We start from the raw sequence: 17,611 nt of genomic DNA on the forward strand, positions 1-17,611 counted from the left end.
TGCTGGTGCAACCTTGGAAAAGACGCTTATTAACGGTTCAAAAGGTACGTCATCTTGGAAATGATAATCTGTTCAGAAAAGGTGTGGCTATTTTTTCATTTTATGTCTATATGTATTTAATTATTTATACTATTTTTGAAATACCTAAATTTAATAGTTTGTTTGTTTTATTCAATTAATTATTTCAAACTGATATGTATTTGTTGCTTATTATTATATATACTAGATCTTTTCTCCGCACGTAGCGCGGATTAGATACAATAATTTTCACCATTTTAATTTATATTATATTTGAAAGTAGTTTTACATAATATTTGATCAGAAATACTATAGTATCTCTAACATAATAATAAAGTAGCTTGGGGTATTTTTTTAATTGCGATTTCTTTAACATGGTAAGCTCTGTGTTTCGTACATTAGTTTAATTTTGCAAACTTTTCCTGGTTCTTCTAATAATGTTAAGGGGAAATTCTAATTTTACCATAGAATTGATACTATTTTAAAATATCTTTAAAGAATAATTTTCCGTAAATACCTTAAATTTGTAATAGAAACCTAAACTAACCCTCATAATCATTTTTAAATATGTAAGAATTATTTATGGACGTTTACCCAATTCCATCCTTTAAATAATAAACCCCAAATATTTGTCATTAAATCTTAAACTCAAATGTTAGGATAGTTTTGATTAAATGCATTTTTGGAAAATTATATCTAATTTGTGGTATTATAAGCAATTTCTCTATAATGTAATTGGAACTGTTGAAGTATAATCGTGTTGTTGGTATTAAAGCAAACAATATATCTATTTTTCAATAAATTAAAATATCATACATGATAATTTAATATTTTTGTATTTAAATTTGTATGTTTATAATTATCTAAAACTTTCACTTCTTCGTCCCATATAAATAGCTATATGATAGTGGAAATGCAAAAAAAAAACTGTTTTAGATGAAATTATTGTTTGTTTTTTTTTTTAAAGTGAAATTGTTGTTTGTTTTTAACATAAAAATTAAAATTGGGTTGAGAATCCAGCAAGATCATGTTATTAGAGTGTTTCGTTCATGCTAATTCTAAATAAAATTTAATTACTTGACAGTGTAAGATAGTTATACTCTTAATGATTTAAAATGAAATAGGTGTATAATAAAATGAAAAAAATATATTGGAAAATATATTTAAAATTATAATGCATGTAAATATTTCCTAACAATTCATTCTTTATAACTATCCCTTTGTATTTTTCAGTTTTAAGTTTTTCCATAGACGCATAAACAGAAACCTCAATTTAGTTTTGTTATAATTAATGTTCACAAAAATTAGTAGTGCTATTAGCTATCTTAGATTAATGTTGAAATATTAAAGATGAAGGTAGATTTAATCTTCTTTTTTTTTTTGAAACACAGGTAGATTTAATCATTATTAGGCATTTAGAAGGTTTTTTTGTACAACTAACCAAATTAGTTGTTTATGTATGAATAATTTTCTGTAAATTTTAAACTTATTATTATGAGATTTTGAGTCTGACTGTATGGTATAATTAGAGTAAAGTGAAAAAAGTGAAAAATCTTTTTCAGCTTCAGCTGGTTTACTCTCATTCTTCATGTTTACTCTAAAAATAAAAATAAAGTAGAGTAAAATTTATCTCACCTTGGATGAAGTGGAAAAGTTTACGCCAACGGTATTGTTTTGTTTCATCCTATTTTCATTTTTCTTTTCCACCTTTTTACTCTATTGATTAACCAATCACATTCTTTATATATGTTTTCTTACGAACAAATAATATTTACAACTTAACTATTTTATAAATTAAAAAGGTGTGATTGTTTTGGGTTGACTTTTGTAAGTACTTATGACTGCTTCATTTTCCTTTTTTCTTGAATACCGTAAAGTTTGGAATATATCTCATCAGCCACTCATAATGGAGACTTCTAACACAATGGCTATAAATCATTTTCAGTTGAGTTAAAAATTATTTTGACACAGCTTTACTGTTCCCTCCGTTTCAGGTGATTTGCTAATCATGATGTTTTATATATGTTTTTGTTATTTGACATCAGACGATGTTTTCATGTATCTAAATAACTTTACATTACTAAAAATGGTGTAACTAATTATAATTTTAATATTTACATTTTTAATTGGTGAAACTATATCTAAATTAAATTTTAATATTACTTTCTAAAATAGTAGATTTTTTAATATATGTTCACCGATGTAAAACATCATCTAATATTAAACAAAGAGACTATATGTTAAAGGTAAAAAATATAATATACGAACACATATCATTTTATTTGAGAAAATTTTGAAAATAGTTATTTTAAATAGAATTTGGAAGGTTTTGCAATTTTGGTAACTGACAAATCATAACAATTCAAAAAAAAAAGTGTTGATATTTATTTATTACAAATCTATATTTATATATTCATTTATTTTGTTTGTCTATTATTTGTATGTCAAAGAATTTATGTTAAGAACATTGCATGCAGTGTTATAAATGTTTAATTCTATAAATTTATGTAAGCTTATATTCTAAAGTTTTTTTCTAAAAACAATATGAAATTGAATTTCTAAATATGATGTTTGAAAAGTCTTAAAGTTATGCTTTCTGATTTCAGGATCCATTACCTTTTTTTCTAAATAATGAAAAAAAGAACAGTACACAACACTGGTCTGTCCACATAACTTTTGAACCTTTGACAAATCGATATTAAAATACATGTTTAATATAAAATATTAACAGAATTTGCCAGTAGATTTGGATGGACATGAGAAATATGACTCATTTGTAAACCAGAACCAAAACCTTATTAACACCAAACGTGTTAAAAAGAGACGTACGTCTCAAGAAAAGAAACAGACCATCAATATCTGGTGCTCCTTAACCTCCCCCACCACTTACGCTATACCCTCTCCAAAAGTTTCTTCACTTTGCTCAATAATCAATATCATTTTCGTTTCCCTTTGTCTCCTTCCATGATTCTTCTTTCATGTCTCAAACATCTGTTTCAGCCTCCTTAGCTCCGTTTAGGGATTCAAGTTAGCTTCTACTTTACCATTGTTTTTTTTCTATCGTTAGAAAATTCCTTGAAATTGTAATTTATGATTTTAAAATTGACAAATAGTTTTGGTTCAACATGTACTCATGGTTAAAAACATATTTATGAAATATATATGTTGTAATTGTTTAAAATATTTGGTTTAATTGTTAATAAAAGTAAGTTTATTTTTATAATTTGTGTCAAAATTTTGTGTTAAATAACAATAATTTTTATCCACCAGTGATTCAGAATTTATTGTTACATGTAATACCACATTGGTTTTCCATTGTTATATGAAAGAAAACAATACCTGCAGGGCTAAGCTCAATCCGCCATTAGCTTTTTGATCAAAGTACAGTAACTGCACAAGCAGACGCACACATACGTTAGTTGTTAATACTTAGGCGATGGGAAGAGACTCTGGCGAGCTGACCTTGAATTTACTTTTGCTACATGATTCTACTCTGCAGACCAACCCTGAAATTATTTCTACTTCTGTTATTGTGACAGCATAAAAGTGTGCACATTGCTTTTCAACCTGTAAGAACATAAGACTTATATGGAGTCAAAGACACACAATTGTGATCATAGCCAGGCATCAGGCCAGTTGCAAAAGCTTCACCTTTTTAGTTACAGTTTGTCCAAGTAGAAGAGGATCAACAGAAACTCTGCCATTAAGAGCCTCCTCCAAAATAGTTGCAGATACAAATGTTTTCATCGGCACACCAAGTTTGCTAATTCACAAGACACACTCATTTATATAAAGAACGGCTACAGAGAATAAACAAAAGTCCACATATAAAAGATAAAACCAACCTAAACAAAGCTGCAAAGACAGTATTCACAGCTCCTAAGCTTGAGAGATCCAGCTCCAGCTCTTGGCCTTCTGCTTCAACAGCAAAATCGCTAGATTTTTAAGAAGCAACAAAGTTAGTCTTATTAGTGAAAATTATTTTAGTTGGGATTTCATGTGATCACAAAATAAAAAATCATTTTCATACTTTATAGAAAATGCTGATAACTTCGGCTGATATCAAACGTCCTCGTTCTTATCTCATTGCAATAACACAGTATCATCATCCTCATCATCACTGTCTTCTTCTCCCTCAGCTAATATCACATCAGGCCTCACACACTCTCTATCCAACAAACCCCCTACGGCTTTCACATCCCACCGTCTTCGCCGTTATCGTGCACATCTTAATTCCCGTATCTGAAATCCTTTCAATCGCGGTTTGTCCTCTATCCTTCTCCAAAAGCCTGAGTTTTTCCTCAGCTTATTCTTTTCGCCGTCTCATTCGTTTGCTTCATTCCCGGAGCAATCGCCAGATCCAACGAAAGACGGAGGACACTTGTGGATCCAAGGAGGGGATGAGAACGGTTCCGGTGATACAATCGAGGGTAGTTATGGCTCCGATTGTTGATGCTAGCTCGATCGTACAGATCAAACTAAACGGAATGGCTGAAGATCCACCTACTACAATGGCAGAAACAGAGAGGCGTTCAAAAGGATGATTCTGAAGGGATGAATACTCACCTTTTTATAGATAGAGATACACCGTCTTGGAAGAGAGATAAGAATTGAATGAGTGATTGAAACGTTAAAACCTATTGATTGATAAGAAGTGGGATCGTGGTATAATTGAGGTTGCAAGAAGTCGAAGCGGAGAAGACGAAGTACGGAGAAATCGATAGAAATTGCCATACGTTAGGTAACTTAGGTTACTCAAGTGGACTCGTTTTGGGCCATGGGAAGAAGCCCAGCGTAGTTGATAATGATGTGTTAAATGACTTCTCCCTCATTGGCTAATTTATTTATCCGACGTGGACAACTTTAGAGTGGAGTATGTCTCCCTTTTAGTATAGGTTAGATGGTTTGTTGGATTTGTGTGTAATTATTTGACAAACTAATATATGCAAAGTTCAAAATATTTGAAAACTATTTTATATTTCCTTATCTATTATTAAAACTAATAAAAGATAAGGATTTCAATTTAAGATATAATTAGTATTAAGAAACAAATTATTATTTAGTTTTTTTTTTACTTTTATGACAATTTTAAAATATTCGTATACACTAATCTTTAAGCATTTAGTGTTTGACAAACTAATATATGCAAAGTTCAAAAAATATGAAAATTATATTATATTTCCTTATCTATACTTTGTGTTTAATTATTGTTTAAGTTTTTATTTGACCATATTTATATAAATATTTTTATACATTTTAACTTGTTATAAATTGTTATTACATAATAATATAAGGGAAAATTTCATGTTTACCACTTTCATGGTATCATTATTCATCTTTTACCACCACAAAAATGACATTTTTAAAAATATTTTATTCATTAAGTGGCAAAAGACTCTTATATCATTGTTCTCTATATATATAATAAATAACTATTTAAATAAATAAATAAACAATAAAAAACAATAATTATTTTTTACGTTTTTGAATTATAGTTTTTCAAATTCGAACTTTTTTATAAATTTGTTTTTGATTTTTTTCGATTCTTATGCCATTGTTCTCTCTATATATAATAAATAATTATTTAAATAAATAAAAAACAATAATTGTTTTTTATGTTTTTATTATACTTTTTCAAATTCGAACTTTTTTATAATTTTTTTTTTTGAATTCTTTTTTCGAAAATAAAAAAAAATTTGAAACTATTTTTAAAAATTATTTTATATTTTTAAGTATTTATATATATATATTAGAATCCTAAATTTCATATTCCAAAAACCTTACCCCACCCCTCAACTCTAAACCTTAAGTCTAGATTATCTAACCTTCTTTTACCATTTATTAAAAGTAATGATAAAAGTGGTTAGTGTAAACATGAAAAATGATACTATGTGGTATTTTTGGCAATTTCCCAAAAATTAACTTACTTTATTTTTGAAAGATATTTCATTATAAATATGATTCACCATTAAAAAGGGTTTAACGTAAACCATGTATTAAATTTACTAAAATAATAATTCTAAATTATTTGAACATAAGAATATATTTATTTATAATAAGTGCTAAATTGTATATTTTTAAACACAATAAGGAAATATAAATGATCATACACAAATATCTATTATATTGTATAACTAAATAAATTTTAAAAATATTTTGCATGTAAACTGTTGAAATTAAATATATATATTTTAAAGGTGGTTATCTATTTGATTATTTCAAATTATGAGTTTATTGTACCAATTTGAAATTATATTATGAGAAATTGTCAAAAATACCACATTCATGGTCTCATTTTTCATGTTTACAATAATCACAAAAGACATATATAACCTTAGGGTTAACTAATCTAGACTGAAGATTTAGAGTTGATGGGTGGAGTAGGGTTTTTGGAATATGAAATTTAAGATTCTAATAAATATATAAATAAATACTTTAAAAAATATTATTATTTTTTAAAAAATAGTTTCAAAAATATTTTTCAGTTTTCAAAGAGAAATTTTGAAGAAAAAAAATTTCAAAAAAAAAAACAATTTTCAAAAAACATATTTATAAAAACGTTGGAATTTGAAAAAGTGTAATTCGAAAACATAAAAAGAAATTATTATTTTTAAATAATTATTTATAATATATAGAGAACATGGATATAAGAGTCTTTTGTCAATTAATGAAGAATATATTTTTGAAAATGTCTATTTAGTGGTGGTAAACATAAATAATGGTACCAAAGAAAATGGTAAACATGAAAATTTTCCTAAAAAATAAATAAATTTTACTAATATAAATAAACCAAATATAATATAAACATATATATGATATTTTAAAATTATTTAATTAAATATAATATAAATTAACTATGATATTATTGTTAAATTAAATATAATATAAATTACCAGCTAAATCACTAAAATTATTTATCAAGATTAATAATTAAGCATAAAATATGACTCATCTGAAAATCAACAAATTTACTTCTGAAATAATAGTGTGTGTATATTTTTGTTAGAATTTATATATAAATTTAACTATGATATTTCGTTAGAATTTTTAATTATTCTCAAGATAATGATAAATTATAAGCTAAATCATTAAAATTATTTATTAAAAATTAATAATTGAACATAAAATATAATTCAACCTAATTATAGAGAGCATGACAAATAAGCAAATTCACTTATCAAATAATAGTATACTATGTGTTTTCCTGCACCATGTGCAGTAAGAAATTTTTTAAATCTAACTTATATTTAAAAATAAATTTTATTAAATATTATAGATTTTCCTATTTTTTACTAATATTTAATATGTAGATATATAAGAAATTAATGATCCTACGATTAAATATTTAAATTTTTAAAAAATTGTAGAAATTTTTGAAAGCTCTAATAATAAAAAATGTATAATTATACAAAATAATAGTATTTCAAAATTTGAAATGTTATATATGAATAAATTTATTTTATAGATGATGTATGAGCTATTACCATATTTAAAAAAGTTTACCAAAAAAAAATATCAATATTATTATTTTGTATATTTATAAAATTTGTAGATATATAAAAATACTAATATCTTACGATTAGATATTTAAATTTTTTAAAATTATAAAAAAATTTGAAAGCTTTAGTAATACAAATTGTGTAATTATACAAAAAACAATATTTTGAAATTTGAAATGTTATATATGAATATATTTATTTTATAGATGATGTGTGAGCTATTACCATATTTAAAAAAAAGTTTACTAAAAATAAATATCAATATTAAATGTAATATATGAATTATTAACATATTTTAATAACTTTTCCAAAAATATAAATCAATATTAAATGAAATTATCCGTGTCATATTTTTTTGAAAGTCATGTCATCAATTTCAGTAGTCATGTCATCAATTTCAATAGCTTTGTCACTTAAAAAAAAGAGTTGAATTGTATCACTTAAATTGTATCACAAAACTAAGTGATTCTATTTTACATTACTTATTTATAAATGAAGCAAATATACATAGTTTAACATCAATTATGATAAGTGATGTTTTTATTAATTTATTTGACATCAGTTTAATTAAGTGATATTTTTTTTTGGTAATTTGTATCACTTTAACAAAAATGATACTATTACAAAAAGTTGTATCATATAAAAAATGATGTATAAATTTTCTTGCTGACATCAATTATTAGAATGACACAAAGTTTACCATCAATAAAAATTGATGCAAATGAATAATACTTAATCGGTTAAATTGATGATTAATGAAACAACGCATTTAAACTAGTCAGTTACACAGAATATTCTAAGCTTCAAAAAAAAAAAGAGTTACAAGAAGTTGCGATTTTTATGGCTTTGATTTATTTCTTTTTAATGTGATTTTAATTTAACTGGATCTTCTTCTTATAGCTATAACTGTTTCACCTCAATCAATCCATCTTCTTTTCTATCGTGGTCCTCATTCTTGGCTCTCCCTCTACTTAATTTCTTACAGTGTCTCTTTTTATCAGTTTAAAAGCTATTTGATTCAAAGTAAATTTTCATTAACGATTAAACATGTTTTTTTCTTATGTGAAACCTAATGATGGATTATGTTTCTTCTTATGCAGGATTTGAGAGGAAACTATGATTTACTAAACCGACAAATCTGATAGAATTTTTCTAAAAAGGTATTATTTGCTTCTCTTCTTCTTGTTCTCATTTTTGTAACTTACGATATTTAGAATGACTAGATAATCTTTCATTGTTAGGATCAGGAACATCCAGAAGTAAAAGAGACAACGTCTACTAATATTTCGAAAGTAAAGTCTTAAGGAAAAGCAGCCGAAGGAGATAATTTATCAATTGATCTCATCATGCCACCAACAGAGATTAATGATTGAAATAAACATGAAGAGAAGGAGAAGAATCACAACTCAAGAAACTTCATAGCCAAGTCTATTTATTTGTTCTACTATTTTTATATGAATGCATCCTTTTCTTCTTGCTGTTGTTAGAAGCTTGGATCTATATCTTTTTAATCGTCATATTGTATCTTAACGGAAAATAGTTAATAAAAATATTATGTTTAATTTATTTATTGACATAAATTCATCTACTGATTTTATTTAACATCAGTTACATACAAATAACAATATTATTTTAGAAAATATTATAAATTATAAAAATATTTATTTTAAAAACGTGATATTAATTTAATATCAGTTATTAATATGATATAAATAATTAAAATCAATTACTTTAATTGATGTCAGTGTTTATATCATTTCAAAAGAATGATTTAAATGTTAATATCATTTGTTCACAATTGATACACATTTGACATCACTTACAATAACTAATGTAAATATTTAGTTTTTTTAAACCAGTTATTAATAAAATGATGTAAATTATTTGCATTTTTCAGAGTCATTTAATTAAATGATGCAAAGTTTTTTTACATCATTTATAAGTAATGCAAACATATCTAATAAATGATGTTAGACAATCATTTTTTTATAGTGTCATATTTGTTTTGTGAAATTGATTGTAAAGAGGACATCTGACAAAATCATTTCGCAAATATAGTCTACGGGATAAATAAAAAAGTTGGATACATCATGAAAATGTTACAATATTTGAAGAGTAAACCGAAGCATTGTAACTACTTTTTGATCCTTGGAAGTATTTTGAGTTTTGTGACAATTTTCATAAATAGGAAATATTAACACATTATTTAAATTTTTAATGAGCAAGTTGACAAAATCAGTTTTTGTTTCCATCGAGACTATTTCAATAAAAGTTAAAAACTTGTGAATGAATAGAATTATTTTCATTCAATAAACAGGAAAATAATACAAATTTATAACAACTCAAATTTTTTCCTTTTTTCTGAATAAGATGATACAAGTTTCTTCTTCTTTTTCACTAGCCTGTAACCACTACCTATTTTTTTAATTTACATCAATCAGCCACCAAACACAATACTAATAACAAAGTACTAACAAGAAAAATAACCTTTATATTACCATGTCAAGCGAGAGGAAAAAGAACTATGTCCTAAGATGATTGAGCAAGAAGTTCAGAAACGTCTTCACTAGAATCAGACCAAAGCTTTTCATTAAAAGCCGCTTGAAGTTCATCAGGTATGAACTGAGTACGACAAAGCGGACACGTCATCTGACTGTAATCCATAATCCAACGGTCCAAACATCCCTTATGGAATATATGCCTGCAATTTGTCAGCCGTCGGATCTCATCGTCGTTTTCGAAATCGTAGAGACACACGGCACAACATTCGGATTCGGGTCGGTTTAGATCCGAAAATCTGACAACGGGCAAGATATCTCCAGCTAGCAGCGCTGCTGAAAACAAGTTAGAGTCTTGGTGGCTTGAGGTGGTGGAGTTTGGTGGTGGGTCGGGCCAAACCGGTTCGGGTTCTAAGAAATCGGGTAAACCAATGAACCAGAAAAGTGTGCAGATTAGTTTTCGTATCAGACCTAAGAAAGAGAGTAGATGAAGGAAGATTTTTGGGAGAAGGAGCTCGGTATAGCCCGCCGGAAAACCCATTGCTTCACCGTTTGAGATAGAAACTGTAAAACAAAGAGGAGAGAGGGAGAGTTTTGGATTGTGATGAATAGATAGAGAGGGGTGAGAATAATATATAGTTGCGTGTGTATGTATATATTAATATTATATGTGATTAGTTAAGTTATTATTGCTTTTTTAATTTAAAATTCAATAATGTGTTTTTATTTGGCGGGCTTTTCGATGTTAGTTAAATATTTTGCCTGAAAGGTACAAAAAAAAAATTAAATATTTTACTTGACTAATTGACTTGTTTTTGTTCCTATATTTTAATTTTCTTTTTAGAGAATTTATAGTGTAAATCTAGAAATACGACAGATATTAAGGTAAAAGGCAGGTCGTTAGGTTCAATTCATTCCAGTTTGTCAACATCTATACTGCATCATGTATACTATATAGGCTAGGTACATGCATTTATACTACTTTAGGGAATTGTTTTTGATTACCGTAAAAATATGAATTTTCACATCAAAGTAAATTAGAGAAAAACAAAGAATCAAAATTAAAATGTATTCGAATTTCAAAAAAAAAAAACAAATAGAATGTATTCTGTAAAATTGTACCAACAAATTGTTTTATTTTGGGGCAAAATCATACCAGCAAATCTTAATGACACATACATAATTTTTGAACATCTTATATATTAAAACAGAAGTCACAATCTTGATTCATGTGTGATTTTTTAAAAAATAGACCTAATGGACATATTCTTATAAAGTCATGTTACATTTAATCTCTAATCTTATCATTTAAATTTTGGGCATACCAGAAATTTTTATTGGACTATCAATAATTGTATTTAAAGAATAGATGATCAATTAGATTTATAAATAGTATAAATTAAATAGATATAATTTAATATTGTAATACTATACTTTCATATGTTAAATATTTAAATATTTGTCGATGTTAACTTTAAAAATTATAAAGATTTTTTTTAAAATAACAAAAAATCATGTTATCTAACAATGATTAATCTTTACTATCTTAAACAAATGAAAACAAATTTTAAACTATATAGTTTATTTTAAAAATTAAACAAAAACTAAATGTTTAATTATATACTCGATAATATAAATCTATGAAGCGAAAATTTTAATTTTTTAAAAACTTTCTAAATTTGTGAAATGTTGCAATATCTTTGAGTATGACAATAAAACAATATTTTACTAATCTTTATATATATAGTTACGATTTTAATAATGAAATAATAATCCGAAAATATATATATAGAAGAAGATACAAATACATGTGAAAGTTTAAAACAATATATTCAATAAAAAAATATACCGTAAACTTATTATGTTTTAAAAATTGATAGACACATATATTATAATATATACCAATTTAGAATTGAAGACAAAATATTTATATAAAAATAAATGAAAACAAAAACCCGTACGGTCGCGCGGATCGAGATCTTGATTTTAAATCCAGTCGATGTTGGACTATTGAAATATCTTCAATTCACATATGCGTCATTTGCTATATGATTCTTCACTTATTGACTTTTGATAAATATTTTTATGATCTAAGACCATGAGTATTGGGAGGTTCTTAGGATGAGTTCTTAACGGAATATAAGAACCCATCTCTTAACTTTTAACTAAAAAAGTTAAGAATCGATTCAAAAATAAGAGTTTTAAGAGTCGGTTCTTAATTCTTTTAGTTAAAAGTTAAGAGACGTGTTCTTATATTCCGCTAAGAACCTCACTCTAACAACCCTCCAATAATCATGCTCTAAAATTAAACTATGCGTAGAAAAGTCTTTGCAGGTCTTCAAGTTTGATTTTGATTCCGTTTGTCAAATATACTTCTAGAATAGAATATTTATTACCTGCCAAGAATATTTGAGGATCTATATCTAGAGAGGGAGAGTCATATCATATGGGGGTATCTAACTAAAATATATGAAAGAGCCAAAGCAGCACTGACCCACCTCACAGCCTCCCCATCTAATTCTCATCCAATAATTCAGATTCCGCCATTTAACATGTTTTTGCAACTATATACACAATCACATAAGTTTTTTACGAAACACACACTCAAACACTTAAATAGTTTGTTTATGCATCTATGTAACTTGACCAATATTTCACTGGATTGGATTTATATGTTTTATCAAGTAGTTGCTTGTCAACATTAATTTTTATATAATGTAGCTTGGAAAAGTTGAATCCATCACATGGTAAAAGGTGTGAGAGGACAAAAATCACCAGGCTATTTGTCTCCCACGTACGTTTATGTAGATCAAGTTTACCACACTCATGTTTATATTATATAGGAAGAAGGGATTAGAGAATAATTAAAAAATGTCACTAACTGTCAGTTTTGGCGTTCGTAAAGATATATTAACAGATAAGCCAGCTAAATGCAGCCAAGATTAATCCCTTTTGTCTGGGCAATTAATTTAACAACCAAAATTCGTTTAAGAAAATTAATTAATTTTCTTTCAAATTACTAAAGAGAGGACTTAGTGTGTTACTTAAGAGCTGCATTGCTCAAAAATTATAGTTTACACGGTCTTTACCATGGCAATTACATCCATACAGATCGATGGGTTTAGGTGTCAACAAAGATTCAACGATCTTTGATTTGTATGTAGAAGTTGGATCAATTTTTAGCATACTATTATTTTTTGTCAACTTACATTTTCAGTTCTAGACGAAAAATATTTAAACTAGGGGTGGGCAAAAAACCCAAACCGAACCAACCCAACCGAAGTTAAACCGAACTAAACCAACCTGTGTTCTTTACATAACCCAATTGGTTCATGTTTTACTCAACCCGAACGGTTTGGTGTGATTTAGTTTTAAACTGAACCAAACCGATAACCCAATATGTTTTTAGCTATTAATAAATAATAGATATATACATATGTTTGTTAACATATTGTGAAATTATTTAGTTAGAGTTATGTTTTCCGTTTTCCCTTAACTTCTATATTTTTTTAAGTTCCCAAATACGAAGCAAATAATACTATTATATATACTCTAATTCTAATCATAATATGTAATACCTAAAAATCTTACTAAAAAAACAAAACCTAAAAATTATAATAATTTAAAGTTGTCGCCGTCTCTCTTATTTATCATAGATTCTCCAATTTCAACTGTCTAAATGTAAGATTATCTACCATAAGTTCTTTTAGGATCAATAAAGATTAAAATAGATGCAAATAATCTATTGGTTAAACGGTTTTGGAATGCTTACAAGTCTTCATTACCAACATATTTCATAACCAAACCGAACTACACCGAAAACCAAACCATAATAAAGTGAACCGAACTAAATCTAAACTAAACCGAACCAAACTAAACCCAAACCGAACCCAAACCAATGCTACTTTGGTTTTGATTGGGTTGAGTTTTACAAAACCCAAATTAACCAACCCAAAACTAAACCGATATGCCCACCTCTAAAACTCTGAAACGGGGAAAAATAAATAATGTACAAATACATTTAATATCATCAAACTTGTTAGAAACTTCCGGTCCTTTCATAGCCGAAGAGTTAGTAGCCAGTGATATATACTCTTTATGGATTTGGATTATGACAACAGAGCCCTATGTTTCTCTCGTTAGTTTTGTAAGTTCATACTAATCAATCTCATTTTAGATCTTTTACAGCCTTTGCGTGGCGCGTCCATTTCACGCGTTCTCTCCTAAATTCTCTCAAGTTTTCGTTTTAGATTTAGGGAGGAGCTCCAGCCTCCGGAGACTCGTCGGCCTTCTAGGGATGCTCCCTCCCGCCCTCTCCTTTTCATCGGATATGCGCTTCATTGATGGAAGGAGTGGTCCACTGGAGGCACAATTATATTTTCTATGCCGCTTGTAGGACTCTGTAGCAGTGGTCTACTTCGTAGGTCATGGTGGTTTGTGAAGGTTGATGGTTTATGCTATAGGAGGCAAATACACACCGGATCTTGCAAGTCAACCATCAGGTCTAGTTTTTTCTTTTTACGTGGTCGTTGCGGGAGGTTTCCGGAGACGAACATGTGGCGGTTCTTCGAGACATCTCCTTCTTAGGTGCGGAAACTTCCATTGGCCGGTTGAATTTAGGGTTTTGTGCGCGGCCCTTGAAGGTGTGTGTGGCGGTGACGCAGCTGTGAAGCTTGGCAGATGATGGTTGGAGAGTCGAGTTTCCTCTGGATACTGGCGTTCTGGGTCGCCTGATACCTGTGGGGAGGACTCTTGCTTTGAAGACTACCAAATAATGAATTGACGGCCGGTTCCAAACACACTGGCCGGCGTGAAATCGCGGGGACGTTGGGATTTGATACCCCTCCCTGTTTGTCGGAGATGGAGCTTATTGCTCCTAGTGTCTTCTTTCCCTCTCTCGAGTTTCATCCTCTTAGATTTTTAGGTCTCGATCTTGGATCTATGCGGAGTTTTGATTTTGCTTATATGTTGTTGCTCTTTTTATAGGTTTCTGCTTGTTTCTCTCGCGATGTTTGTATTTTCCAACCCTTTTTTAAAGATGTTTTAGTTAAAAAATATATTTAAAAAATAATCAATCTCACTTAAAAAATAATCTAAAACTGTCAATATTTGCAATGATTATTTAGCTTAAACAAATATTGGAGTGATTTTGTAAAATGTTTTTTTTTGTTAAAAGATTTTGTAAAATGTTAATATACTATGTGCACTTTTTATTATGTAAAACAATAAGTTAATTTACAATACCTGTGAAGAATTTGTTGTGTATATTTGTATTTTCTGTCCGGTTACTCTAGTGGCAACATGCTTTGCGAGATCTATTTTCTTATAAAAAAAGGGGTCAGTAAACAAATACTGAAGAATTTTGCTTTAAGTTTTAAAAGTGGAGTTAAGCATCTTTAACTTGAAACTTGTCTGCTAAATCAATGGAAAACTACAAAGTTATTCCAGTTTTGCATGTCAGAGACTGTCGTTTTGTCAGTAAGCGACCAACTAATCACACTAGTTATTTTAATCAACCAGTTAAACCATAATTAAAGTATCCCAATATATATACTTGTCTCTTTGTTTATCAATTCAATGCAACCAATTCCATAGTTATCCAGATTTAAACTCATTCGATTTTAAGATCATTGTTTGTCTATTTTCTCAGATATATTTTGTTTTAGTTCATGTGAAACACTCCTAATTCTTCTGGTAAGCAAAAAAAACTCCTAATTTTGTGTTTGTTATATTTTTACTCAAAAAAAAAAAACAAACATTTGAGATATTCCGAAAATGAAACAAACTGAGCTATTTTTGGTTGTATTTTATTACTTTTGTGATTTTTTTTTAATGTGAACAAGTCACGCTATGTTAATGGTTGGTCATGTAAACTGATTTGGACACTGGATCAGTTTAGATGGACAGCTGAAAAAAAAAAAAAGACTGATTTGGACCACGTGGCATTTTCTTTTTTGAATGCCTTTTCTTTTCTTTAATCTGCTTGGTTTTGGTCGTCACATATTTTTCATAACATTTTAACATCCGCATTCGTCGGTCCGTACAATTTGCCTGTGTGGACACGCTTATATGTTTGGTGATGGGTATTTTCATACATCTAATATTAGTAAGTCGGGACGGATCAGGTATCCGGAGTAATTTTAAGTATCCGGATCCGGATCCTTATCCGGCGGATCCATAATTTTACTATTTTTATCTGGATCCGGGGTTCATGGATATCCAAGTGTCGAATATCCTTCTAAAAATTGTAATATCCAGCGGATATCCAGATCCGGATTTGAATCCTTAAAATAAATAAAAAATAATATTAATATATATAAAATATTAACAATAATTTAAAACTAAAAATAATATATAATGTTTTTAGTTATTTCTATGTATAATATTACAAAATTTAAATAAAATTTATATATACTATTATAAAATGAAAATATAATAAATAAATTTAGTTTTTATATATAGATACTATTATTTTTAAAATAATTATTAATAAAAATTACGGATCCGGATATCCGGACTAAAAATCAAGATATCCGGATCCGGATCCGACTTTGACGGATTCAGTATTTTACTATTCAGATCCGGATTCGGCCCCTCCGGATATCCTAATTTTCGGATCGGATCCAAATCGAATCTCGGATCGAATTCAGATCTCGGATATAAGTCACTGGCTTAAATATTAGTATTCAAAGACCAATGTATGTAATATATTATTTTATTTTAATTGATATGTAACTTATTGTTTTGTAGTAAAAGAAAATTACGTTAGAAAAATGGAAGTACATATCATATCAAAGAAAACAACATAAGAAAACAAATGCAATATGATGAAAAATAGAACAATGGATTATATACATATATATATATATATATATATATATTGTTCTTGGCAGCAGATAATAATTATTAAATGCTAAATAATTTCTGAGTGGGATGTAAGATACATTTGTTGATAGTATATCTGACTATTTTTAACTCATATAAATTTAAAAGTGTAAATAAAAGATAATTCTCTATTTAATAACAAAGTTAGGGAGATAAGAAAACAGTATTAAACAACAATCATAAATATATACTTGTCGATGCGTTTGTCTAACAATGCAGTTTCCAGTTAAAATTTTCAATTGAAAACTGGATTTGATTTATATTTATCAAGTGAACTGTATATATACATAATAACATTTAAATAACAAATTGTTGGAAAAACAAAGAGTTAACTAGCTAAGGTTGCAAAGAATAGTTACTGAAATAGTACAAAGACAGCTAATACAAAACCTGAAGCAACGAATCTATTGTCTCTCCTTCTACCAGGCAAACTAACGTGCTTTCCATTCACGTCACGTCACCACGGCATCCTTTTCGGTTCAGGTGAATGGTGAGCTTGCTGGATATTTCCAAAGTGAGAGGGGTTTAAGACAGGGATGCGCCCTTTCACCATATCTCTTTGTCATATGCATGGATGTGTTGTCAAAGCTTCTCGACAGATCTGCCCAAAGACATCAACTCGGTTATCATCCTAAGTGTAAGAACTTGGGCCTCACACACTTAAGTTTTGCGGACGATATCATGGTCTTTACGGATGGGAGAGTAAGATCA

The 17,611-nt window shown here is 28.1% G+C and overlaps 1 protein-coding gene across 1 annotated transcript; it reads right to left on the reverse strand.

Moving 5' to 3' along the window:
• Positions 1-9,804: 9,804 nt before the first annotated feature.
• On the reverse strand, positions 9,805-10,933 carry LOC125585201 (brassinosteroid-responsive RING protein 1-like). The gene has a single exon (XM_048753810.1). The coding sequence runs from the start codon at positions 10,554-10,556 to the stop codon at positions 10,047-10,049; it is 510 nt and encodes a 169-aa protein (XP_048609767.1). The 5' UTR covers positions 10,557-10,933; the 3' UTR covers positions 9,805-10,046.
• Between the last annotated feature and the right edge of the window lie 6,678 nt (positions 10,934-17,611).

This window comes from Brassica napus, chromosome C4, assembly GCF_020379485.1.
Source record: "Brassica napus cultivar Da-Ae chromosome C4, Da-Ae, whole genome shotgun sequence".
In the NCBI taxonomy this organism is placed as follows: Eukaryota; Viridiplantae; Streptophyta; class Magnoliopsida; order Brassicales; family Brassicaceae; genus Brassica; species Brassica napus.

What these genes read in the sequence shown, in the direction of transcription:
- LOC125585201 (XM_048753810.1), bottom strand. Translation starts at nt 10,556, where the DNA reads ATGGGTTTTCCGGCGGGCTATACCGAGCTCCTTCTCCCAAAAATCTTC.